Source organism: Mustela lutreola, chromosome X (genome assembly GCF_030435805.1).
Source record: "Mustela lutreola isolate mMusLut2 chromosome X, mMusLut2.pri, whole genome shotgun sequence".
NCBI classification, from domain to species: Eukaryota; Metazoa; Chordata; class Mammalia; order Carnivora; family Mustelidae; genus Mustela; species Mustela lutreola.
In genome coordinates, this window is record NC_081308.1 from 40951283 (window position 1) to 40979118 (window position 27836).

General features: G+C 47.3%; 1 protein-coding gene and 1 pseudogene across 2 annotated transcripts; one reads left to right on the forward strand and one right to left on the reverse strand.

Annotated features, from left to right (window-relative positions):
* On the forward strand, nt 1-27806 carry CHST7 (carbohydrate sulfotransferase 7). 2 transcript variants are annotated; one of them, XM_059158748.1, is made up of 2 exons: nt 1-1784; nt 8701-9380. In XM_059158748.1, exon 1 carries the CDS (start codon nt 285-287, stop codon nt 1746-1748), a length of 1464 nt encoding a protein of 487 aa, XP_059014731.1. In that variant the 5' UTR covers nt 1-284; the 3' UTR covers nt 1749-1784; nt 8701-9380. The 2 variants fall into 2 exon arrangements, with proteins under 2 accessions (XP_059014731.1, XP_059014730.1); XM_059158747.1 differs by lacking the exon at nt 8701-9380 and adding an exon at nt 27370-27806 and having other exon boundaries at nt 9-1784.
* Nucleotides 24273-24444, reverse strand: LOC131822239 (COMM domain-containing protein 6-like; annotated as a pseudogene).
* Nucleotides 27807-27836: the final 30 nt, after the last annotated feature.

Consider the following 27836-nt stretch of genomic DNA (forward strand, 5'->3'; position numbering starts at 1 on the left):
GGCTGAAGGCGGGGCGGGCGGCGGCCGGACCAGCCAATAGGCGGCTTTCCAGCGGCTGAGCCGAGAGAGGGCAGGGGCGCCGTCACCCGCACCACCGCCTCCTAAGTTCCCCCTTCTGGATGCGCGGCCCGGGTCGGTTGGTCGCTCCGGTCCGCGCCCCCCCAGCCCCCCGCCGGCGCAGAGGGGCCTGAAGAGGCCGGAGGAGCGGGCAAGGGACGGGATTTCCGAGGAAGGGGAGAGGACGGGCGCCCCACCCGCTCGGAGGGTGGGGGGCTCGGTGAACGATGAAGGGCAGGCGGCGGCGGCGCCGGGAGTACTGCAAGTTCGCGCTGCTGTTGGTGCTGTACACGCTGGTGCTGCTGCTCATCCCCTCCGTGCTGGACGGCGGCCGCGACGGTGACAAGGGCGCTGGGCACTGCCCAGGCGTGCAGCGCAGCCTGGGAGTCTGGAGCCTGGAGGCGGCGGCGGCGGGCGAGCGCGAGCAGGGCGGGGAGGCGCGGCCGGCTGAGGAGGGCGGCAACGCGGGCCAGTCCCCCGGGGTTCCGGGCAACTTCAGCGGCGCCGTCGGGGAGGCGGTGTCGCGCGAGAAGCAGCACATCTACGTGCATGCCACCTGGCGCACAGGCTCGTCGTTCCTGGGCGAGCTCTTTAACCAGCACCCGGACGTTTTCTACTTGTATGAGCCCATGTGGCATCTGTGGCAGGCGCTGTATCCGGGCGACGCCGAAAGCCTGCAGGGCGCGCTGCGCGACATGCTGCGCTCGCTCTTCCGCTGCGACTTCTCGGTCCTGCGGCTGTACGCGCCACCGGGGGACCCGGCCGCGCGCGCCCCGGGCGCGGCCAATCTCACCACGGCCGCCCTTTTTCGCTGGCGGACCAACAAGGTCATCTGTTCGCCGCCGCTGTGCCCCGGCGCCCCCCGTGCCCGCGCTGAGGTCGGCCTCGTCGAGGATGCAGCCTGCGAGCGCAGCTGCCCGCCCGTGGCTCTGCGCGCCTTGGAGGCCGAGTGCCGCAAGTACCCGGTGGTAGTCATCAAGGACGTGCGCCTCCTCGACCTGGGCGTGCTGGTGCCTCTGCTGCGTGACCCCGGCCTCAATCTGAAGGTGGTGCAACTTTTCCGCGACCCGCGGGCCGTGCACAACTCGCGCCTCAAGTCCAGGCAGGGGCTGCTGCGCGAGAGCATCCAGGTGCTGCGCACCCGCCAGCGGGGTGACCGCTTCCACCGCGTGCTACTGGCTCACGGCGTGGGCGCTCGGCCCGGGGGCCAGTCCCGTGCCCTGCCCGCCGCGCCGCGCGCGGACTTCTTCCTGACCGGCGCGCTCGAGGTGATCTGCGAAGCCTGGCTGCGCGACCTGCTGTTCGCGCGCGGCGCGCCAGCCTGGCTGCGGCGCCGCTACCTGAGGCTGCGCTACGAGGACCTGGTGCGGCAGCCGCGCACCCAGCTGCGCCGCCTGCTGCGCTTCTCCGGGCTGCGCGCGCTCGCCGCCCTCGACGCCTTTGCGCTCAACATGACGCGGGGCGCGGCCTACGGTGCGGACCGACCTTTCCACCTGTCGGCGAGGGACGCCCGCGAGGCCGTGCACGCCTGGCGCGAGCGCCTGAGCCGAGAGCAGGTTCGCCAGGTGGAGGCGGCCTGCGCTCCAGCCATGCGCCTGCTGGCCTACCCTCGCAGTGGAGAGGAGGGCGACCTGGAGCAACCCGTGGACGAGGAGAGCCCGCCTGACACTGAGGCCGAGGGCGCCACGTAGGCTGCTCCCTCACACGCGCCCGCGGGACGGATCCGGGTAAGGTGGCCCTGGGCGGGTTGGGGGCAGGGAAAGGTCTTTGGGGGAGCTCAGACCAGCCTGCAGGGAAAAGGGGCGGTGGTGGGGCGGGGTGGGGGGGGAGGGGATGCTGTAGTCCCTGAATAAATCTGAGCTGGTGGGAAAGCACGGCTGGTAGAATTTGGAGGAGACTCTTCGGGGTCTTCAGCTTAGCCACCTGCCCCCTCAGAGGAGGGCCCTGAGACGAGAGGGGTTAAGTTTGGCTGAGGCAGAACCCAGGTCTCCGCACTCTCGGCCCCCGCTATGAAGTAGGAGTTAAGGTCGGTCACCTGTTGAGGTTGGGGCGAGGAGAGGGCGAGAGAAGAGGGCTGGAGGAGGGAAGAGGCCTGGGGAGAGTAAAGAAGGTTTGCAACCGTCATAATGGAACTTGAGACTGGAAATTGACATGAAAAGTATCTGATTTCGGGGACCGTTTGAGGTTGATTGATTTTATCTTGACACCACTATGTTCCTTGGGGGAAACATTGCAGCAGTGTTTGCAGGCACGGAGTAAACCCAAAGTGGGATTTGGTGCAAAGTTATCGACTCTGATCCTCCCTACCCCAAATCTCTTTCATACTTACTCTCTACCTTTGTATCGGTAAAGCGCAGCTCCGGGCCTTGCCTTCTAAGTTGGCAAGTGTTAGGTGTAGACAAGGCCTTACTTGCAACAGTTTTTGCACACGTGTGTGTCTCATGCTGTGGTATAGCTGCCTAGAATGGACTTTGCTTTCCCCTGGCTGGTGGAGCATCTCCCTGCCCACCCCCTCCATGGCTGGCGTTGGCAGGATATTTGACCATACCCCATTCACATCAGGTCACCAAAGCTGCCTAGTCAGCTTCCTCTAGTGCCGACAAGACCTGAGGGCTGGGCTTTCTGCACCCAGCTCTGTCCCTCTGAGAGAGGGAATCTTAGAGTGCCAGTAGCAGCTTTGGCTGTAGAAATACACAGTCCCCTGGGTCCCAGTTTTTTGTATTCTTTCTCTAAAGATGCTAAGATGAGGCGTAAATGACCTTAGCATGTGTTCAGTGTCTGGGTCCGTGTCTGGCCTGTACATTGTTGGGCTGAGGAAAGAGTTTGGTTCTGCACCATGCTGACCTTAGGAGTCTAGTTAGCGGGATGGGAGCGCGTTTCCCCAAACTCTGTGTGACTTGGAAGGGGGCAGGCCTCTGCCCTGTGCAGTCCGGAGGAGGAGGAAAAAAAGCCCCGCCGAGTGGGTGGAAGTGACTTAAGTTTCCATTCATTATTTTATAGTGTAATTCAGTATTCCCCTGGGATGAAGCTCTGAGGAGGAAGTTGAAGATGTTAATGAGGATGGATTTGGTGGTTGTTTCATAGGCCAGGGTTGCCTGTGCGTACGGAAACTGACTTTTCTCCCAGTAATCAAGGGGTTTTCTCGGTCAGTTTCTGTAATTGCTAGGAAGTCTGTGTTCTTTCCTGATTTCCAGAGCAAAGGAAGGTAAGGCACAGGGTGACTTGTCACATCTTAACAAAAACATCCTTTCATCTGCTAATCCTGTTTTTGCAGATGTAAGTGACATAATGGCCCCTCCCCTTCCCTCCCAGGCCTAGGGAAAGCCTCTCCAGAACTAATTCTTCAGCATTTTATGGCTTTTAAGAACTGACGGCTGATCATTGTTTTCATTTTTTACTAGCATCGACTGAGCTCAGACGGGGGCGAGGTAGGAAAGAGAATAGAGAGGAGGCTAGAGGGTACAATCTGCGTCCTTCCTCCAGGAAGTTAGAATCTGGGTGGGGGACCTTGGTGCTGCCTTCCCGTCCCGAAGGCCAGGGAGGCTTCCTTTGTAGGGCTGCAGGGACATCTGGGAGCAAGCTCTAGGCTTCTCCATACTTTGGTGACTGAGCCCTTCTTCCCACACTTCTGCTGGAATTATTGGGCTCTTACCACATCGCCACCAACCAGTGGATTCGTTATAAAGATAACCTTCCTGATCCACCAAGACGTTGCCAGAAAATCTGCCCCACTCTCCTCTGGGGAAGGGGATGGACTCCCTCCCCGACCCGCCCCCCCACCGTGCCGTGCATCAAGCTAGGCTTTGTACAGGTGTCATTATTTTGACTGATTTATCAGTTTTACAGATGAGGAATCTGGGACTCAGAGCACTAAGTCAGGTAACCGGCCCAAAGTCACACCTGGCCTGGTGAGCATGAGGGGAAACGGCATGGGAGTTAGAGCCCCAAGCTCAGCATCACTCCTTACCTGACCCCCTTAGAGTCCCCTGGCAGCACCTTTGGCACCTGGGCCAGGCTAAGAGTCTAGGCTGGGGTGGGAAACACACTTAGATTTTTTTTTTTAAGATTTTATTTATTTGACAGAGAGACAGCTAGAGAGAGAGAGCACAAGCAGGGTGAGTGGGAGAGGAAGAAACAGGCTTTCCGAGGAGCAGGAAGCCCGACGTGGAGCTCCATCCCAGGACCCTGGGATCACCGCCTGAGACAAAAGCAGCCATTTAAGGACTAAGCCACCCAGACGCCCCACACTTAGCTTTATTATGAATAAGTTCAAGCTGCTGAACGACTCCTATAAAATACCCCTGAGCTGCCGACAGCACCTGCGCAGGAAAGCCAGTGACTCTACAGCCGCCCTCCCCCTGGCTGGCCTCCTGCGGGGCATCATCCACACGCGTGTAACTGAGCCAACCGGGAGCTGGACCCTTGGTGAATCACAGATACACCAGGTGGAGTTGTTGCACAAAGGAAACTTTGCATCAAATAAGATCACGGGAAATAACCTGCAAAGCCGTGACTCCCTGAGCAAGGGTGAACGGTGAATGGGTTCCTTTTATTTAGGGTTAGGATGAACATTGGGATCATCTGGAGAGGTGGCCATAACATGCGATTTAAGGCAACCTGCTGATACGTCGTCTGCTCTGTAAAGGAGGCTTGCGGTCCTCCTTGGACGGAGATTTTAGGGTCACAATGAAGTAAAGGTAGCTGTCGGTCATTCTAGAGGTCACTCCATGGTCTATCGCCACATCGGTGAGTGGGGCTCGGGGGTTATGCTCAAAGCAGTCTGGGCTGGCTGGAGGTCACGTCCGGGTGGTCGCTTTAGTTCGGGAGTGCTTTTTTGGTTTCCATTTGCCTTAAGAGAAGCTGGGAAGAAGAGCTTAAGGAAAAACATGGGACAGAGGGTCAGTGAGTACAAGCAGGAGGCAGTAAAGGTCAGGCCTGGGGGTCTAGGTGGTGACAGCCCCTAGCCCGGCAGTGAAGGGGGCTACCGGTGAATTAACCTGAGCAGCTTCTGGACGGGCCTTACCGGATCGCCAGGGTATGGCAGGGAGGCAGGACACCATTTCTCAGGGCTGGGTGGGGACCGCAGCACCCGAAACCAAGGACTCGGGCCCTTTCCTCTCTTTTCCACCTTCTTGCCTTTCACTGACCAGCGTCTTCTCTGGCTGTCACCGGATGGTGGCCTCGGCAGCAAGCGTCACTTCCACACACAACTATGCAGGGTTGTTAACATGAAGGGAGGAAGGAAGCTGGTTAGTGAGTGAGGAAGGGGTGGAGGAGTTTTCCCTCCTGTGTCTTTCCTTCAATCTGGTGATAAAACCTTCCCCAAACACCCACCCCGCATCCCAGCTGAGGTCCTCTTACGATTTCATACTGGCTAGCACTTGTTCACCTGCCCGGGCATTGGGGTGGTCTAAAAGCTCCTGCGCTGATTGTGCCCAGACAGCTAAAGTCAAGAACCGTGGACTGGACCCTGGGTCCTGGCCCATCGCCCCGGGCCGGGCTGTTTCCCCTGGAACAATATCCAGATAGGGGACTGGGGGGCCGCGGATGAGCAGCGGAGTGTCTACCATAGCAATTTATGTAAAGGAACTTGGAGCTGTGAGGCTCCAGGCAGCTGGAGGGTGGAAATATGAAAAGAGAAAAACTGTCTTCAGTTATTCACGGCTCGATTTATCACCCTCTCACATGCCTTCAAATGCTTTGTTGTTCTAGCTTCTTACTAGTAATCCATCATTGTGCCCACTATCCGCTACTGTTCCAAACAGACAGATGCACTGTCCTGTCCTTTTCAGCATGTCTCCCTTTGACCTCTGCCCTGGGGAGGCCCCAAGATTTCATTCCGGTAGGCATTTAAGACTCCTTGGTCTTTGTTCTAGACAAGATAGATGGACACTTTGAACACATTCAGGAAAGGAGGTTAAGTGCACTGTAGACTAGTAATGCAATGGTCAGAAAGCTTGCTTTCTAAGGAAACCATCCAAACAGAAAAAGACAGGACCAGCTACCACCATATCCCCACCAAAGCATTTTCAGTGTCATTTCATCTTCATCAGTATACTATGCCCCAAAGGGCTTAGGCATAAATATCACTCAAAGGAGAACCTCTTGCCTAAACACAGAACAGGCATTCATCAAATATTGTCCCCACATAGAATTTGTCATTCAACAAAATCCATTTAAACTCAAAGTCAGGGGTGCCTGGGCGGCTCAGTCAGTTAAGCAACTACCTTCAGCTCATAATCTCAGGGTCCTGGAATTGAGTTGCGCATCTGGCTCCCTGCTCAGTGGGGAGTCTGCTTCTCCCTCTCCCTCTGCCCCTTCTCCTGCTCTCGCGCTCTTGCGCACGTGTGCTCTCCGTCTCTCAAATAAATCTTTAAAAAAACAAACTCACTCCTGATCTAAGTCAAGGCAGGAGCTGTATTCAAGTCAGAGGGCTGGAAATTAGGATGGGGTGTATGGATGGGCGGGGTACACTTGGATGGATATCTGGGTAGCTGACCTGCACAGTAAGATGGAACAGTCTTTCTTAAAACACACCCACATCCAAATCCTTATTTTCTCCTTGCGGGGTTAGTGCTGCCTTTGATTGAGACATAGTTGGAGCTCCCCTATGGGGCTGCCTTCCCAGGCAGGACCCCCTCAGTTACTGGTGGATTTGGTGTTTGGGGAAAAATCCAGACTCCTCCAGTCTGGTGCAGGAGGCAGGAAAGGAGGCTGGTCCTACCAAAGTGAGGTGTAGCCACGGGGTAGTTCCAGAGTCATTCCTTAGTGTGTATGAAATCAGCTTTTATGTTAGGGTACGGGAACACAGGTTTGAGGGCCTGGCTCTCCTGGTTACTTCTGATTGACCTGGGGTGAGCCCCTAAACCTTTTTGGCTTTAGTGTTCTTGCCAGTAAGAATGGAGGTTAAGAGGATCTCCAGGGTTCCTCAGAGCTAAGGGGAGGTGACGTTTATTGCACGCCTTTCTTGGGCACGGTGTTACTCGCTTCATGTGTGTTAGTCCTCTGGGGCACTTTACGAGGTGCATGGCATCCCCATCTGTGGACGGCGAACCAAGCCCAGATAATACAGCGGATTGAAATCAGGTGCTATGTTGAGACTAACACCCCCAAGTTTTTTTCAAAATCCTATAAGCACAAGGTGAAAAAGAATTCAACAGTGCTATCATAGAAGGATATAAAATACCACCCACGAGTCTTACTTTCTAGAAGCAACCACATGTATTTCCTAGAAGAAATACATTTCTTGTGGTATTTGTCTAGAAAACGTTTTCTGCAAGTTCAAACGTATTTTGAGGTAGTTAAGTCTTTTCAATTTTGATTCCTTAAATGTTTTCCATTGAGATAGAACTAACTTAGAATGTAATATTAGTTTCAGGTGCACGGTGTGGTGATTCTGTATTTGTGTATATTGTGAAAGGATCACAGCCTAGTTAACCATGTTTTTCCTTGGGATGAGAACTTTTAAGATCTGTTCTCTTACCAACCTTGAAATATGCCTTCTAGTGTTATTAACTACAATCGCTGTGCTGTACACGACATCTCCACGAATCATTCAGTTTCGACCCGGAAGTGTGTGCCTTTCAATTCCCTTCACCCCTTTCGCCCATCGCCTGCCGTCTGGCTCCGGCAACTACCAGCCTGTTCTCTCTATGAGTTTGTTTTCAGATTCCACATATAAGGAAGATCCTACGGTATTTGTCTTTCTCTGACTTAGTTTGTAAACGTATTATCCTCAAGGTCCATCCAGACTCTCACAAGTGACAAGTTTCCTTCTGGTTTATGGCTGCCTGATATGCCACTGTATAGAGACAAGACACGTTGTCTTTGTGCATTCACACGTTGATGGGTGCTTAGGTGGCTGCTGGGGCTGGGCTCCTGTGAATGACACTGCAGTGAACATGGGGGAGCAGATATCTTTCTGGGTTAGTTAGTGTTTATCTTTCCTTTGCATAAGTACCCAGCAGTGGAATTCCCAGATCACAGGGCAGCTCTATTTTTCATTTTTTTTTGAGGAACCACCACACCTTTTCCCATTAAGTGGCCGCACCAACGTCCATTCCCACCATTTGTGGGCAGTTAGTGGTGCTTGACCAAAACGGGTTTCTGCTCAAGTTCAGAAACCAGACAGCAATGGTGAGATTTTACAAAACGTGACTTTGAAGAAGACAGTGAAAAGAATTCACAAATTCCAGATTCTCAATCACTATTTTTTTTTTAAAGATTTTATTTATTTATTTGACAGAGATCACAAGTAGGCAGAGAGGCAGGCAGAGAGAGAGAGAGAGAGAGAGAGAGAAGCAGGCTCCCTGCGGAGCAGAGAGCCCGATGCGGGGCTCGATCCCAGGACCCTGAGATCATGACCTGAGCCGAAGGCAGCAGCCCAAACCACTGAGCCACCCAGGCGCCCCTCACTATTTGTTTTTAAAAAAATATTTATTTATTTGCCTCCGAGAGAGAGAGCGAGAGCGAGAGAGCCGTGTGCACAAGCAGGGGGAACAGCCAAAGGAGTGGGAGAAGCAGGCTCCCCGCCCCGACCAATGCGGAGCTCAATCCCAGGACCCTGGGATCATGACCTGAGCGGAAGGCAGAGGCTTAGCCGACTGAGCCACCCAGGCGTTCCTAAATCTCTATTTTGGACAGGTACCTGAAGTCCATCAGGCGCTGGAGAAAACACATCGGGGGAACTTGTTTGCTGCTTTCCGCCCACCCTCCCAGCTCCTGGCCACCCGCCGAGGGCCCGAGCAGCACCCGTGTTTGAAGAGTCTGTGGGTGGACTGCATTTAAGAACTAATAAGGCCATGTTTTTTTCTTTATGTAAACGATGTAGCTGGAGTTTTAGGAACTTTTTCCAGTATTTCTGTGCCTGTTAAGGAGGGGAGGGGAGGGGAGGTTGCTTTTCATTCTAAAACTTGAATTTTCAAAAAAAATGCGGACTTTTTCTAGACTAAAATTGTATATGCTCTTTGGTAATTTGAAAGCCTGAGAATACTGGCTGCTGTTTGTTGCCATCGTCTTCTCACAAAATTGTTTTCCATTTTTCTATGGAATGTTCCAGCAGCTAGCAGCGTCTAAAGTGCTGCTGAGTTCATGCATTTATCCTTTAGAGGATCCGTAATGTTTTTGGAAAGATGTATGGGCTTGAGCAAGGAGCTTAATGCCAGCTCACTGTAATAAATCTGTACCTATTCATATTAAACATAATGATGAATTATTTAGCTTTTGCTTAGGGGCTTTTCTGATGGTCTTTTATGAATCATCTTTTCTAAGGCATCGTTCCCTGGCCTTTTTTGTACCAGTGTTGCAGAAAATCGTGGACTTGATTCTTCTGCTTCCACTAAATCCAGCTGTGACAAAATCTTATTTGTGAGGTATGATCTAAAGGTTACAGAAATAGAGGTGCCTGGGTGGCTCAGTCAGTTAAGCGTCCGACTCTTGATTTTGGCTCAGGTCATGATCTCTGGGTCATGAGATCAAGCCCAACATTGGGCTCCGTGCTCAGCGAGGACTCTGCCCGAGATTCTCCCCTCTTCTGCCATTCCCTGCCCCCCCCAAATATAAATAAAATAAAATGTACTTAGGTTTTTTTTTTTTTAAATAGAGGTTATGGAAATAAAATAACAAAGCCTAGTTAAACACCATAGGAGTGTATTATAATATATTCAGCTAGTTCCTAGTCCCAACAGTTCATTGCTACATTTTCTGTAGTGTCGTTTGCACACATGTAAGTATATCTCTAAGAAAAACATCTTCAGTAGGGTGACCTTATGTAGCAAAGGGTGTACACGGTTTGCATTTGGAGAGGTAAAGTTCTTCAGACTTGCACCAGTGTTCACTCCCACCAGCTGTTTCTGGGAGTGTCTGTGTCCCAGATTTTCACCAACATGGATTTTGCCAAATGTTTTCATTCTGGCTAGTGTGGTGGGTGGAAAAACGCTTCCTGCCTGAACCCTGGCTCTCTCTGACCCCACAGTGCATCTCAGTTGGTGAAGGAGGGCCTGCACCTTGGGTTGTGGTGACCAGGATGCCCAGACAAAATCTCCTTCTTAACCCTCCTGCAGCCCCCATATATTTGGCAGGCGGCATTCCTGGGATCCTATGGAAGGACCGGAAATGCTTTGAAATAAAACTGATCACCTTTTGGGGTGCCTGGGTGGCACAGTGGGTTAAGCCTCTGCCTTGGGCTTAGGTCCTGATCTCAGGGTCCTGGGATTGAGCCCCCCATCGGGCTCTCTGCTCAGTGGGGAGCCTGCTCTCCCCCCCCACCCCCGCACCTTTCTGCCTACTTGTGATCTCTGTGAAATAAACAAAAAATCTTAAAAAAAACCTGATCACCTTTTTTTAAAAAAACTATGCACAATACTTGACAGAGTGGGAGAGGGAGAAGCCGGCTCTCTCCAACCCAGCAGGGAACTGGATGCTGAGGGGCTTGATCCCAGGACCCTGGGGTCATGACCTGAGCCGAAGGCAGCCGCTTAACCGACTGAGCTGCCCAGACACCCCAGATTTGGCTGATTTCTAAATAAGATTTAACCCTTGCTATGTTTTCTCTGTGCTCCTGAGAGCCCTGTTTGTAGTCTGGGTTGGGAGGGAAGAGGAGAAATGCCCATTTGCAGTTGTCCAGACAGGATTCAGAGGGTTTTCAAAGAGGTTTTTTTAGTCTGAGTAGAGATTCTCTTCCCATGAATACAAATGTAATATAAATAGTCCGAGCAATGCTTTTAAAAAACATTTATAAGCAGCTGGCTTAAAATTCCTCAGTCTGCTTTTTCTCAGGCTGCCCTCCATGTGAACAGCCCAGAGAAGAATAGAAAGTAAAAAAGCCAAGCTGGTCTCATTTTTCTGGCCCCACTGTTCCAGCTGAACAAGGTGACTTAGAAATGAAGCTCTCTCTGTGAGATCTCCTGGCTCCTCAGCCTCTTAGTGGAGCTGAAGGAATTTTCTGTTGAAAGAAAGCATTTCTGCCTAGGTGTGGTATAGAATAAGAACAGTAAGGACTAAGACCTAGCCCTGGCCCAAGTTCAAGCACACGGGGAAGTGGAGAGCCATTTGGGAGCTGAACAGGAAGCAGTTTCAATTGGAGAAAAGTCGCAGAGCTCAGTGATGTCTCCGTGAGAACTGGAACCCTTCAGCTTTGCTCCCCGCCCGCCTCCCCAGCCTGCGGGCACCTTGCCAGCAACCCAGTGTGACCTCTGCAGCTGGCCTCGTTCACATTAAAGACCCATCGGATGCCGAGGAGAGCATTGGCTGACAGTGGCTATTTCTCAGGGGTTGAGAGGCGATAAGCACAACCACCATGTTTGCCTTCAAGGATGAGTGACGGTGTTCAGAGACTCCCCTCCCCTGAAATCAACATGAGAGGCAAGGAGCTTTGCCACAGAACGACGTTCTGGAAACAGCCACTGAGGCAGACGGGGTTGAGGGGGGCAGTTTGTGTGTGGAATGGAAGTGCTTTCTGTTAAGCCCTTAAAGTAGGTGTTAAAAGGAGCCCCAGAAGGCACAGGGCAGTCCCTGGGCCCTGCCAGCAAGAGGCCTCAAATCTGATCTGACATGCCAGTGTCTCAAGGGCCAGCTTGGAGAGATGAACATTGTGTGATGGGTGTCCTTGGGTCATGGTAACAGCAGGCGGGAAGCAGAGAAACCAGCCTGAACCGAAAGTCGAAAATAGAACCGGACAGTCACTTGGGAGGTATGGGGAGCTGGTAGCGGCTTGAGACGGTGAGTTCTTTTGTAAAGATGACAAACTGAGGGACGATAGGAGCAGCCCCCAGCATGAACTTGGGGGGCTGTAGAGAAAAAGACCCCAGAGCTTTTGGGGTCACTCCCCAGCCCCATGACTGAGGCCAGGCTTTACAAGAAAGGACTCGTCAGTGCTTCAGAGAAATTACGGGAACAGTAAGCCAAAAAGACTAAAACGGAGATAATTTTTTAAAAATAGGACCTCCAGGACTCTAAACTCTAGGAAAGAGAGGGCTGCTGGAGGGGAGGGGGATGGGGGTCGGGGTAACAGGGGGAATGGGCATGAAGGAGCACACAGGTTGGGGTGAGCAGCGGGTGTGATTCACAACTGATAATTTAGTGAACACTACACCCGAAAACTAATGATGTACTATCAGTTGGCTAATTGAATTTAAATTAAAAAGAAAATCAAACAAAAATAGGTCTTCCTTTTACACAGCCTACAGCTGGCATCTGTTGAATATACGGGCTATAGGAGCAATAAAGCAGAAGCTGTTTCTTGCTCTAGAAAAGGGTATCACCAAGACGGAGGTAATAAAGGAAAATAATGCATTTTTCAGGTTCTGCAAACAGCTCTTGCCCTCCTGTGCGCTCTGCCCCCTCCCCCAGCTTTCCCCAGCAAGGAATGGCAAAGGGGACTGTTTTTCAAAGAGGACATGGTTGGCTGAAAATAAACCCACACCAACACACCCTGCCAGAGAACAACAGAATTCCCAGCATTACTGAGTGCCTTTTAAATTCATTTTATTTTTTATTTCTCAACAAAGGGAAAATGAAATAGTTCTGAGCTCAGGAAAAATTTGAGTCCTGCTCCTAAATACGGCAGTCTCTGGCAGTCTCTTGCAGTCCTGTGGGCCCGGGGGAGGGCTGGTTTACCTGTTCCCACATCCTGTGCCAACCTGAACCTGCTCTCTGCTGTTAAGCCTTTGCTTTTATTTTTTTTAAAACTTTTTAAAAGATTTTATTTATTTGACAGACAGAGATTACAAGTAGGCAGAGAGGCAGGCAGAGAGAGAAGGGAGAAGCAGGCTCTCCACTGACCAGAGAGCCCAATGCGGGGCTCGATTCCAGGACCCCGAGATCATGACCTGAGCGGAAGGCAGAGGCTTAACCCACTGAGCCACTCAGGTACCCCAAGCCCTTTGCTTTTAAAGATCTATTTATTTATTTGGAGAGAGAGAATGAGCAAATGAACCAGGGGCTGGGGGGGGGGGGCTCGGGCAGAGAGAGAGAGAGGGAATCTGGAGCAGACTTCCCAGCTGAATGCGGAGGCCAACCCCAGTGACACCCCCACCCCCACCTTCATCCACTCCATTAACCAATAGCCCCTGTGGGGGCCAGAGGGCTGCCTGAATGACGGACGCCAGCTCCCGTCACTTCCCAGCCGTTGAGCCCCCACTAACCCCGGCTGCCCCCCACTTGGTAGATGACAAACACGTGCAGGTGGGCGATCAAATGCTTATTCTAAGCTACTGACTCAGTTCCTTTATTTGAGTCGGGAACGACTTTACTCACAAAAGCAATTATGTATGCCAATTAAAATTATACCTCTGAGCAGCTCAATGAAGGAAAAAAAACAAAAGCCGACTAAGCAGACTCAGCTGTTTCCAGGTTTCATAAATACTGGTTTGGAGCACATTCATTTTGTTCTCCAGTGAGCTCAGAAACTTGGGACGTTTTTCTCTTGGGTGCGTGTGGTGGGGGAGCATGATCAAACTAGAAACACGTTATTATTTTATCCTGTCACTGGTGAGGAAATGTAATGGCCATTTAGTTCTGCCCTGGCTGACTCTGGGGCTTGACCAGTGAATGCCTCACGTGGCTTGAGGTTTTCCTTAGAATTCTGGAGCGGAGAAGGGAGTCTTCCACTCACTGAGCAGCAAGGGGCTGGGGGCAGCTCATCTCCACCTGGGCTCCCAGCAAGGTGGCTTCCCCCTTAGTTTCTCCCTCTGCTCCCCAGGCAAGAAAGTTTTGGCTGTCTGTCTGTCTGGGTTTTTGTTTTGTTTTGTTTGACTTCGTTTTCACCTGAAGTGAGAGTTGTTTAGGATGTTTAAAGTATGACTTAGTGCAAATGTACTGCCAACAGCCCCCTCTCCCTGCCACTTTATTTTTCACACTGGAAGTCTGGAAATACTTTATACCATTTAGGCTCTTTAAGTACATTTCTAGGCAATTTGGGGGGTGCGGTTGCCTGAGAAAACTAAATGTTTCCTATTACACTTCGCCTGAGAGTCACAGTGAGAGGATGCTTGCACTTTGACATTTCTGCGTTTTCAAGTATTTTCACGTTATCCCCAAGCAACTCCCTTAAAAAAAAAAAACAAAAAAAAAACCCCAACAACTTAATGGCCCTATTGTCGTAAACCTTGTCAGTCATTTCCGTTCTCCTTAGCCCTGCATATCACTGATTTGAGGTGAAAACAGGAAGGTTAAGAAAGCCTGGTCGTGGGGCGCCTGGGTGGCTCAGTGGGTTAAGCCGCTGCCTTCGGCTCGGGTCATGATCTCAGGGTCCTGGGATCGAGTCCCACATCGGGCTCTCTGCTCAGCGGGGAGCCTGCTTCCCTCTCTCTCTCTCTGCCAGCTTCTCTACCTACCTGTGATCTCTCTCTGTCAAATAAAATAAAAAAAAATAAAAAAAAAAAAAAAAAAAAAAAAAGAAAGCCTGGTCGTCAGGGGTGACAGATGATCTTGGGCAGTAACCTCCTCCCGAGAGGCCGGGGCCGGGGAGGGGTGTTGGGAGAAGCCCCCACGGAGGACCCGTGGCCCCCGAAAAGAAGACTAACGCCCGTCCGCGACCCATTTGTCCTGGAGTGGGTCCAGGAGGAAGGCTGTCACAATGGGCTGGAAAGTCATTCGCCTGTGATAACGGCCCGGCTGAATGCCCGGAAATCTGAGCCCAGGCACCAGGGCCCGGCACCGACTCGCAGCATCTGTGAAGCAGCTTGTGGTCGTCCCCCCAGGGTGCCTCACCTGGCACAAGTGTGTGGGCGGGGACGGGGGGGCTGGGGGGTGAGGGGTACCTCCGGAGGCGACGACGCCCAGAAACGCTTGGAAGAAGGGCGGCTGAAAATCAGCAAGTGCAGATGGAGGAGGGAAGTTGAGACGTTCGCGCAAAGCTCGCAGGTGTCCTTGGGGGGTGCGGGTAGGGGGGCGCGGGTACCTGCCTCCCCGAGCGGTGAGGAGCACCGCCCAGAGCGGCGGGGCTGCACAATCCTCTGGTTGACTCTTCTCAAACTTGAACGCCAGCAGGAAGTCCGTTCTTCCTCCCTCCCCCTTCCCGGCCTCGAAGGTCGACAAAACTGTGATTAAAATGCTAAGAGCGTCTTCAGTCTTCCTGAGTTGCTCCTCCGCAGCGCCGGGAGCCCCGCCGAGCCAACTGCCCGCGGGACGCGGTGGGGCTCCGATGCTCCCCTCGATGGCCGCCGGGCTCGTGGGGGACAGCCCGCCGCAAGCAGGGCCTGGCTGGTCATTTATAAGACCAGGGCAACTGCAGCAAAGGAGGTCAAATACACCCAGGTCTTTGGAGTATGACTTTGAATCTTTAAGCAGATGATCTTTCTTTCTTTCTTTTTAAGTGCAAGCGAATTTGTGAATTGAGTGGTAAGAAAAGATTTCACACCTCAGTGCAATATATTTTGAGAACAACCCTTTTCGAGTGCTTCACACAACGGTGATATACTGGAATCTCTAAAATTCTGTAAATTAGTTGCACTAAGACAGTTTTACTGTCTGTTTTCTGTTATCATACAGGATAGGTCTTTTTAAATATTTTTATTTACTTAACACAAGCAGGGGGAAGGACAGAGGGAGAGGGTGAAGCAGGCTCCCTGATGAGCAGAGAGCCTGATGCGGGGCTTGATCCCAGGACTGTGAGATCATGACCTGAGCTGAAGGCAACCACTTAACCCAGAGTCACCCAGGCGCCTCTAATCTTGAGATTCTTAGAGTCTCAGTAGTGTGAAGGGTAAGCCTCCTTCCATGCCTTGGCTGTTAATAATGCTGCCGTGAACATGGAGATGCGTATGTCTTTCTGAGTTAGTATTTTCATTTTCTCTGGCTAAATACCCAGAAATGGAACTGCTGGATCATAGGGTTGTTCTTTTAACTTTCTGAGGAATTTCCATACTGTTTTCCACAGTGGCTGCACCCACTTGCATTCCCACCCACAGTGCACAAGGCTTCCCCTTTCTCTCCACATCCTCGCCAACACTTACTATTTCTTGTCTTTTGGATACGAGCCAATCTGACCGGTGTGCGGTAGTGTCTTCATTGTGGCTTGTTGCATTTTCCTGGTGGTTGGTGATGTCGAACATCTTTTTTTTTTTTTTTTTTTTTTTTTTTTAAGATTCATTTGTTTATTAGAGAGAGAGAGCTTGCAAGGAGGGGCAAACAGGGAGGGAAAGTCTTAATCCGACTCTGCGCTGAATGCAGAACCAGACTCGGGGCTTGATCTCAGGACCTGAGAAACCATGACCTGAGCCGAAACCGAGAGTCGCATGCTTAACGGACTGCACCATCCAAGCGTCCCTGGAGCATCTTTTCACGTGTCTGTTGGCCATCTTTATGTCTTCTTGGACAAATAGCATTTTTAACAAAACTAAACAAATAGTCCTAACATCTATACGGAACTTGAAGAGACGCTGCCGGAACAGTGAGAGCAATCTTGAAGAAGAGCGTACTGCAAAGGGGTAGTCATTAAAGCGGTGTGGCTCTGGCACAGAAGCAGACACGCAGATCGACAGAACAGGACAGAGAGCCCACGAGAGGTCTTGAAATACTTTCATCTTCAGAATATCCAGAAGGGTCTAAACTCATTTCAGGTGCTAGAGGCTGCAGTAAACATTTTTATTTTCCCCAGATTCTAGGTAAATGGGAATCCTTTGAACTAAGAAGTTCAGTAGCTTCAAACTGAATTCTTCATTGTCAAACATCCAACAGCTGAAAAAAAAGGGTAGGGGGAATGCTAGGTACTTGGTCACTGTAGCTTGCTGATAAACCAAGGGTTTGGTTTTTAAATTGGCACATAAAGTTGAATACTTCATAACTGCAAATGAATAGGGCTCCAAAGTATTGTGAAGAATGAGATCTGGGGGCGCCTGGGTGGCTCAGTGGGTTAAGCCGCTGCCTTCGGCTCAGGTCATGATCCCAGGGTCCCGGGATCGAGTCCCACATCAGGCTCTCTGCTGGGCAGGGAGCCTGCTTCTTCCTCTCTCTCTTTCAGCCTGCCTCTCCATCTACTTGTGATTTCTCTCTGTCAAATAAATAAATAAAATCTTAAAAAAAAAAAAAAAAGAATGAGATCTGGAGTGAATTAAAACCTTAGTCTTTCGTCTGGACATTGGGGGCTTAAGAATTCGGGAGAAAAGCACATTAAGAATTCATGGATATGTTTATGTTTTCAACACAACCCAGTGGGCGCTTGGGTGGCTTAAGGGGTTAAACGTCCAACTCTTGATTTCCGGCTCAGGTCATGATCTCAGGGTCGTGAGATTGAGCCCTGCCTCGGGCTTCATGCTCGCTGGGAGTCTCTTTAAATTCTCTCTCTCTCTCTCCCTCTCCCACCCCCCACTTTGTGCACATACTCTCTCTTTCAAAAACAAGCAAAACATTGGGGCACCGGGTGGCTCAGTGGGTTAAAGCCTCTGCCTTCGGCTCAGGTCATGATCCCGGGGTCCTGGGATTGAGCCCCACATCAGGCTCCCTTAGCAGGGAGCCTGCTTCCCTTCCTCTCTTTCTGCCTGCCTCTCTGCCTACTTGTGCTCTCTGTCTGTCAAATAAATAAAATCTTAAAAAAGGAAAAAACAAAACAAAAAAACAAAACAACAACAAAGACCCACAACCCAAAATAATGGGAAAATGTTAGGAAATTAACTGAGAGGGTTTATTTTTAGGTTCTGCTTGGAGGCCGTAGGCTCCATGGAGGTAGACATCAGAACTGGAAGGTGTCTGAGCATCCCTGCCCGGGTTCAGTGACATTCAGGAACTGTAGGAGGATAGGAACCCATTTGCAGCACAGAGAAGGAAGCGGCCTCGTCAGATTGCTGTGGGCACAAAGTGCACTGCCAGCTCAGACGGGCCGGACTCCGGCGCAGTTCTTCATGGACCCCAGAGGGGGCAGTCACAGAGCTCTCAGAGCTCTTCTCCCACACTATCTGGCCAGTGATTTGATACATTTGATCTTAGCCAAAAGGCCAAGAAGTGATGGCCAGTGATTTGATTAAAAAAAAAAAAAAAGAATCTGAACGTGAGTGGAAAGCAGCTTTCAGGGAGATAAAATGAATTTTTTAAGAAAGATTTTTAGGGCGCCTAGGTGGCTCAGTGGGTTAAAGCCTCTGCCTTCAGCTCGGGTCGTGGTCCTGGGATCCTGGGATCGAGCCCCGCATCGGGCTCTCTGATCAGCAGGGAGACTCCTGTCTCCTCTCTCTCTCTCTGCCTGCCTCTCTGCCTACTTGTGATCTCTGTCAAATGGATGAATAAAATCTTAGGAAAAAAAAAGAAAGATTTTTAGTTAAAGGATTTAAAGAGTGCTTTGGGGTCCAGGGGTCGGGCCGGTAGTACCTCCATAAATGGGACATTCGTCGGGACATGGGCTCTGACCAGGCAACATTTCGTACTTGGCGAGTCATTGACAGAAAATTGTCCTGAGTTACTACCACGTTGTTGCTGGGTCTTTAAAACAACCCAAACAGAGAACTGAACACATTACACAAAGAAACAGGGGCAGAGGAACTTTTTTAAAAAAATTAATAATTATGGACCCCTAGGAAGCTGCAAAACCAGTACAGGGAGGTCTGCTGTATCCTTCACCCAGCTTTACCCAGAGTTCACATCTTTTGCGTAGGTCACTATCAGTACCAGGAATTTGATGTTGGTCCGATCTACAGACCTCAGTTTTAGACAGTTTTTACATGCACTCATTTGTGTGTGTGTCCACAGGCCTATGTAATCTGGTCACATATAGATATGTGTGAACACTACCGCAGTCAACGTACAGAAGTGTTCCATCAGCATAAAGAAAATCTGCTGGGCCACCCCTTTATAATCATAGACCCCCACCCCATCCCACCTTTCCCTGGCAAACATTAATCTCTTCACCATCTCTATAATTGTGTTACTTCAAAATTGGTAGATAAGTGGAACCATGCACTATGTGATCTTTTCAGATCATCTGTTCTCAGCAGAATTCTCTGGAGGGTCACCAGTTGTCCCATGTATCAGTAGTCCATTCCTTTTTGTTGCTGAGTAGTACTCCATGGTGTGGATGCACCACAGCTTGTGTAACCATTAACCCACCGAAGGACATTTGCATTGCTTCCAGTTTTTAACTTACAAATAAAGCTGCTGTGAATATTGGTGCGTAGATTTTTGTGCGGACATAACATTTCCTGGATGAACGCCCAGGAGTACAATTGCTAGATCCTATGGTAAACACATATTAAGTTTTTACAATGAACAACCCAACTGTTTTTGAGAGTGGCTGTACCATTTGACATTCCCACCGGCAGCATATGAGAGATCAGATTTCTGTGCAGCCTCACCAGCATTTGGTGTTGTTGCTGTGTTGTATTTTAGCCGTTCTATTAGGTGTATAGTGATAGGTCCTTGTAGCTTCCATTTGCATTTTCCCAACACCTAGTGATCCTGAACATCTTTTGGTGTGCCTATTTGCCATCCCTGTCTCCTTTTGGTGAAATGTTGGTTCAGGTGTTTTGCCTGTTTCCTAATTGGATTGTTTTTTACTCTTGAATTTTGAGAGTTATTTATATATTCTAGATAAAAGCCCTTTGGTAGATAGGTGGTTGCAAATATTTTCTCCCAGCCTGTGTCTTATCACGTGTTTTCATCTTCTTAACAAGATCTTTTACAAATCAAAAGTTCGTAAATTTTGATGAGGTCCAACTTTGCGATTTTTTTCTTTTGTGGATTGTGCATTTTCTGCTGTGTCTAAGAACTCTTTGCCTAGCCCCAGGGTCCTGAGGATTATCTCCTATGTTTTCTGATAAACATTTTGTATTTTTTATCCTTCCTTATAAATTTTAGGATAAGTTTATCTCTATCTACATTGAATTCTATGATTCATTTTGGATTAGTTTTTGTTTAAAGTGTGAAAGGGTTAGTTTTTTGCCTGTGGATGTCTAACTGCTCCTGCACCATTTACTGAAAAGACTATCATTCCTCCAGTAGATTGCTTTTTCCTTTTTTTGGAGGGGGTTCAAAAATCAGTTAGCCATAAACATACGTAGGTCTATTTCTGGGCTTTTACTGCTCCACTGACCTATGAGTCTGTCCTTCAATACCACACTGTTCTGATTAATACAGTTATATGTATCTTAACACTGAATAGAATGATTATTCCAACTTTATTCTTTTCCAGAAAGGCTGTAGCTGTTCTAGTTTCCTTGCCTTACCACATAAATTTTAGAATAAGCTTGTCTAGGGGTGCCTGGGTGGCTCAGTGCTCTGCCTTCAGCTCAGGTCATGATCTCAGGGTCCTGGGGTCGAGCCCTGCATCAGGCTCTCTGCTCACCGGGGAGCCTGCTTCCTTCTCTCTCTGCCTGCCTCTCTGCCTACTTGTGATCACTGTCAAATAAATAAACAAAATCTTTATAAAAAAAAGAACAAGATAGTCTATATCTACAAAAAGCATTGCAGGAATTTGACCGGAATTTTCTAAAATCTCTATACAGATCAATTTGGGGGGAAATTGACATCTTTTCCTGTTGAGTCCTCTGATAACATGAACACTGTCATGTGTCTCTACTGATTCAGATCTTGTCTTATTTCTTTTACTGGTATTTTCTAGTTTTTAGCATACAAGTCCTTTACTTGTTTTGTTAGATTTATATCTAAGTTTTTCATTTGTTTTGAGTGATTGTATATAGTATGAGTTTTAAAATTCGGTTTTAAAATGTTCATTTCTGGTGTATATAAATCAAATATTTAATATTGATCTTGCATCCTGCAGACTTGCTGAATTCACTTGTTGGTTGTGTGTGTGTGTTCCCTGGGATTTTCTATGTATGTAATCCTATCACCTGCAAATAGGGACAGTTTTATATCTTCCTTTCTAGTCACTATGGCTTTTATTTCCTTTTCTTGCCTTATTTCATTGGCTAGGACTTCTAGTATTCTGTTGAATAAGAGTGGCAAGTGCGGAGGTCTTTGCCTTGTTCCTGATCTTAGGGGGGAAGGCATTAAGTCTTTCACCATAAAGAATGAGGTTAGATGTAGTTTTATGTAGAATTTTATTTATTTATTTATTTATTTATTTATTTAAAGATTTTATTTATTTATCAGAGGGAGAGAGGGGCAGAGAGCGAGCACAGGCAGACAGAATGGCAGGCAGAGGAAGAGGGAGGAGCAGGCTCCCCGCCGAGCAAGGAGCCGGATGCGGGACTCGATCCCAGGATGCCAGGATCATGACCTGAGCTGAAGGCAGCTGCTTAACCAACTGAGCCACCCAGGCGTCCCTGTAGAATTAAAAAAAAAAAAAAATCATGCTAAGGCAGTTTCCTTCTATTCCTGGTTTGCTGAAGGCAGTTTCCTTCTATTTCTGGTTTCCTGAACATCATGAAGAGATGTTAAATGCCTTTAATGGATGGTAGTGCCTTTTCTTTGTCAATTAATGTGATTGTCTGATTTTTCTTCCTTAGTTTGTTAACATGGTGAATTACATGATGAGTGAAACTGAACCAGCATTCTGGAATAAATCCACTCTGTCATGATATATAAATTTTTTCACATATTGTTGGATTTGATTTACTAATACTTTGTTGAGGATTTTACATCTAAGTTCATGAGAGATACTGGTTTTTTTTGGGGGGGTATTTGTCTAGTTTTGGTATCAGGTAATGCGGGCCTCATAATTTTGTGGAAGAGGTTGTGTGGAATTAGTGTTAATTCTACTTTAAATATTTGGTAGGATTCTCCATTGAAAGTATATAGGCCTGGAGATTTCTTCTTTGGGAGTCTTTTAATGATTAATTCAATTTTTAAGGTCTATATAACTTCAAATTGTCTACTTCATATTGGATGAATTTTGGTAGTTTGTGTTTTCTGAGGAATTGGTCCATTTCATCTTAGTTGTCAAATTTATGTATGTAGAATTTTTCTTAATGTTTTTTATCCTTTTAATATCTGTGAGTTCTATAGTGGGACCTCCTATTTCATTGATGATATTAGTAATCTGTGTCTTGTCTTTTTGTTTTTAAACTTGGTAGAGATTTATCCAATTCTTAATCTTTTCAAAGAACCAGTTTTTTGTTTCAGTGATTTTTCTCTATTGTTTTTCTGTTTTCAGTTTTACTGACTTCTGCTCTTATTTCCCTCTGCTTGATTTGTGTTTATTTTTATCTTCCCTTAGTTTCTGGAGGTGAGTGTTTAGGTTATTGATTTGAGACCTTACATCATTTGTAATGTAAGCATCTAATACAATAAATTTCCCTCTCAGCACTGCTTTGGCTGTGTCTCATAAATTTTGATATGTTGCATATTCATTTTAATTCAATGTATTGTTTAATATCCCATGGATTATTTAGAATTCTGTGTATTCTTTAATTTCCAAGGATCTAGAGAATTTCCTCTTTTTAGATATAGATTCTTAGATTGATTCCATCATTAGCAAACATATTCTCTCTCTGTTATTATTTCAATTATTCAAAATCTGTTGAGATTTCATGAAATGTTGTTTCATGAAAAACAGGATATGGCCTATGTTGTGAATGTTCCATGCATGCTTAAAAAAATGTGTTTCAGGGGCGCCTGGGTGGCTCAGTCATTAAGCGTCTGCCTTTAGCTCAGGTCATGATCCCAGGGTCCTGGGATTGAACCCCATGATGGGCTCCCTGCTCAGTGGAGAGCCTGCTTCTCCCTATCCCTCTGCACTCCCCCTGCTTATGTGCTTGCACATTCTCTCTCTCTCTCACTCACTGTCTCTCTGTGTCAAATAAATAAATAGATAAATCATTTAAAAAAATCTGTCTTGGGGCGCCTGGGTGGCTCAGTGGGTTAAGCCACTGCCTTTGGCTCGGGTCATGATCCCAGGGTCCTGGGATTGAGCCCCGCATCGGGCTCTCTGCTAAACCGGGAGCCTGCTTCCTTCTCTCTCTCTCTGCCTGCCTCTCTGCCTGCTTGTGATCTCGCTCTGTCAAATAAATAAATAAATCTTTAAAAAAAAAAAATCTGTCTTCAGCTCAGGTCATGATCTCAGGGTCCTGGGATTGAGCCCCATGTCAGGCTCATGCTCAGTGGGGGGCCTGCTTCTCCCTTTGCCCCTCCCACCACTCTGCTTTCTCTGTGTGTCTCTCAAATAATTTTTTTTTTAAAGAACGTGTTTCTATTGTTATTAGGTGGAGTGTTGTATAAATGGCAGTTGAGTCTTGTTTGGTTGATGGCATTATTTAGTTCCCTATATCATTGTTGATTTTCTGTCTAGTCATTCTATCAATTGCTGAGAGAGCGGTATTGAAGTTTCCAAGTATAAACGTGGACAGGTCTGCTTCTCCTTCTGTTCCTTCAGGTTTGCTTCAGGAAACTGGAAGTTCTGTTGTTTGCTGCATATGTAAACCTTTTGGATTGCTATGGCTTGTTGGTGGGTTGAACCTTTCACTATTATGTACTGTCTTTTGTTGTTACTGGTAATTTTCTTTACTCCAAAGTCTATTTTATCTGATAAAACTCTTTATTATTATTATTATTATTATTATTATTATTATTATTTTAGAGAAAGAGCATGAGGGGTGGGAAGGGGCAGAGTGAGAGGGAGCTCAAGAATCTTACGTAAGTTTCATGCCCAGCATGGAGCCTGATGCAGGGCTTGATCTCATGACTCTGAGATCATGACCTGAGCCAAAATCAGGAGTTGGATACTCAACTGACTGAGTCCTCCAGGCACCCCTTTTTATCTGATGTTTTTTATTGTAATATAATTCACATACATAGAGTTCACCCTTTAAAGTGTTTGATTCAGTGGCTTTTAGTACATTCAGAAAGTTGTACATTGATCACCACTAATTCCTGTTTTTCTGATTAATATTTTATTTTTAAGGGAAACTATATATATATGGTTTCCCTTAAAAAACTATATATATATATATATGTGTATATATATATATACACATATATATATATAGTTTCCCTTAAAAATAAAAATAAAAATATAGTTTACATATATATTGTTTAAATATATTATATATATAGTTTATATATATATATATTATATATATATAATGTTCAGCTAGCTAACATATAGTACATCATTAGTTTTTTATGTAGTGTTCCATTCATTAGTTGCATGTAACACCCAGTGCTCATCATAACATGGTGCCCTCCTTCTGATTATTATTTTAAAATTGGAAAAACCAAAATGCAGTTTTCAGTCCATAAATATACTTTGGTCCTTATGAAGTTTTGTTGCAGAAAGTGAAGCCTGTGATTTTAGAACGATGATAGCAATTTATCAACCAAGTAATCAGTTTTCACATAGTTTCAATAATTGTAGCAATTCCTTCGAACCCCCTGTAGAAATTCTGAAATTGTCATTTCAAAGGACTTGTTCTTTATTTACTTGGCCTGAATGATCTACCACTGTTAGCATTACTGCAACATAAGGACACTTAGTGATCTGCAACTGTCTGAGCTTACAGCCATACCCAGTTTCAGCTGCAAACCTGTAAGCAGTTGTTGACCTCAGACTTAGAATATGTCCACAGCTCATTAGACCCATTCATGGCAAGTGTCGAGGGCTCACACCCTTAAAAGAGGGCTTCTCTTTTAATTCACGTTTCTATGGTGTATCCTTTTCATCCTTTTACTTTCAACCCACCTATATCATATTTGAAATGAATTTCTTGTAGACAGCATGTTCTTGGGTCATGTTTTAAAGCCATTCTGCTGGTCTCTTTTTTGTATATTTGTGAATTTAGATCATTTATATTTAATGTAATTATTGATATTATAGGGCTTAAATTTGCCATTTTTAAAACTTGATTTCTTTTTTCCCTCTGTTTATTGTTCCCATTTCCCTGTTTGTGTTTTCCCGTGAGTTACGTGAATACGTTTAAGAACTTCATTTTATCTGTAGTGTTTTAAAGTATTTTTCTTTGTATGCTTGTTTTAGTGCTTTCTTTAGATCATCCATATACAACTAATCACAATCTACTGGTCTCAACATTTCACTACCTCAAGTGGAAGTATACAAACTTCATGTCCATTTAGGTTCCTTTATCCTGTCCCCTTTGTAATTCATTCTCTCTCTCTCTCTATCTATCTATATATAGAACTGCATCATACAGTGTTATAACTTTTGCTTCAACTGTCAAAATAATTCTTTAAACTCAAGAGAATAGTCTGTTACATTTTGTCCCATTTTCTGCTGTTCTTTCTTCATTTGTGATGCTTCTTTTCCTTCATCGTTTTCTTTCTGTTGGAGGAACTTCTGTAGTGGTTCTTCTACAGCAGTTCTGTTGGAACACATTCTCTTAGTTTTCCTTCATCTGAGATTGTCTTTATTTCACCTTCATTCCTGAAGGATATTCTCACGGGATACAGAACTCTGTGTTGACAGTCATTTTCTTTCAGCCCTTACAGACTATTGTGCCACTTCCTCTGGCCTCCATGTTTTCAGATATGAAATCCACTGACATTCGAATCATTGCTTCTGTGAGTAATGCATCAGTTCTCTCTAGTTGCCCTCAAGATTTTTTTGTCTTCCCTGAACTTGGATTATGCTATATCTTGGTGCAGCTTTCTTTGTGTTTTCGGGTTCACTCAACTCCTTGAATCTATAGGTTTACACATTTTGCCAAACTTGGGCAATTTTCAGCCCTATTTCAAGTACTTTTTAAGCTTCAGTCTCTTTCTGGAACTCTGATGAAATGAATAGGTCAGTTATTGTAATACTACAGGTCCCTGAGGCTCTGCTCATCCTTTTTCGCCCTATTTTCTCTCTACTGTTCATATTAGATAATTTCTACAGCTCTCTTTTCAGATTCACTAATTCTTCAGTCTGTCATCTCTATTCTGCTACTGAGCCCATCCAGGGAGGTTGTAAAATTTTGGTTATTGTACTTCACAGTTCTAAAAATTCCATTTGGTGCTTGCTTTATATATTTCTTTGCCAAGACTTTATTTTTTTATTTGTTTCAAGTGTGTTCCTAATGGCTAACTGAAGCATACTGATGAGAGAGGGTAATTTCAGAATGTGTGTTGTTTCAGTGTTAGCATCTATCACTCATCTTTTCTCATTCAAGTTGAAATTTCCCTGGTTCTTGGTTTGACAAGGGATTTTTTTTAATGGTGTCCCAAATATATGGGATACATTTGAATCTCTGAATTTTATTTTAGATCTTCTGGTTTAGCAGGCCTCCCCCGACACTGCTGGTGGAGGAAGGGGTGCGCCTCCTGGTTACTGCCGGGTAGGGGTAGGACTCTAGAAGTCCTCGCCTCCCACTAGGGCTCTGCTGACAGGAAGGGGGGATTTTGTGTGTCTGGCACTCAGTTTCCGGCTTCTAGGCTGACCCTTTCCCTGTCCTCTAGCTAGCAATGGGCTTTTCTTGGGGCTTTTTTGGTCTGGGACCATGTGCATTTCTGGCCTGCTGGTGTCTTCAGTGTCTATTCCAGCGTATGGGGGAAGCAGAAAGAAAATGGAGGGAACTCACTGCTCTGTGTCCCTCATTGCCCGAGGTCTGCAGTCAGTCGGCCTTCTTTCCCCCACCCTTCAGAATCTTACCTTTGCCATCTGTATCATGTTAGGGGATTTTAGTTACTCTTTGTGGAAGGAATAAGGAGAAAGGCATTTGCTCTGTTTTATCTGGAACCAGAGTTAGCCCTTCTGGAAACTGGTTTTTATTAAACTAGATTATACTGAAATCTGACAATGGCCGGACTTGGCGCTTATATGCAGCTTCTGCTTTACAGAAGAGCTGTCATTGGTGTGATTTACTTGGCACAAGTGAACCAGTACACAAGTGAAGGAAGACTGGTTATGCCGTCAGTGCCTGAGGGTACAGCTTTGATCCCAGCTCTTCCCCCCCGCCCTCCTCCCCAACTCTGCCCAGCAGGTCTCAGAACGTTTTGTTCACCTCACCAGGTGCCCCCTTCCACCCCCCCGGCAGCCACTGCAGAGAGCACAGTCATACTGGCAGAGTTGCCCCCCCTTTCTCCCCATCTTCATCCTCACCAAACCCCTCTTGGGTCACATTTTCTCCCAGCCTGTCCCCAGAGCAGAAAGGATAGTTCCTGATTTGGGCTGGATTTCCAGCCCTGGAAGATGCGGCTTAGAGAAGGAAGATTATAGTCCTCATGGGGCACCTGGGTGGCTCAGTTGGTTAAGCGTCTGCCTTTGGCTCAGGTCACGATCCCAGGGTCCTGTTGGGCTACTTGCTCAGTGGGAAGCCTGCTTCTCCCACTCCTGCTCCCCTGCTTGTGTTCCCTCTCTCGCTGTGTCTCTGTCAAAACCTTTAAAAATTTTTTTAAAAATGAAGAGGCCTTTTTATCAGCAGAGCTCAACAGGCTTTCTGTCTGGAGCTTTCTGAGTTCTGAGGTTCAAAATGTCCTTTGTTCCTTCCCTTCTAGGTCAGTCAGCACAAACCGGGGCACTCAGCGTGTCACCCCAGCCCTGGAGGAGCTGCACAGGGGAGGCAGCCTCGCACGCAGGCAGAGATGGGGGGACTCGGCCTGGGACCAACTGCCGTGTGGCTGGCAGAGCAGGACTGTTGCAAGCTGTTCCGGGACGACTGACACACTGGTGGAAAGGAAGTTTTCAGTAAGGAAATGACAGTACAGTGTGGGTAATGTTGGCCATCCAGTAGGAAGAGCTCTAGTCCCAGCCGGAACCTGCCTGCCTCTGCTGGAGGTGTTCTCAGAACAGAAGAGACACGATCGGGTACCATTTCCCATCAGCAGCGGTGTCTGGACAAGACGTCAATGTGAATAAGGGCCCAGTGCAGTCCTGTGTATCTTGATTAAGTTACTTGATAGTAAATAAAAGGTCTGAGTGCTGTTGGTTTAAATCTGACTTGTTCAGCTGTTTTTCAAAGAGC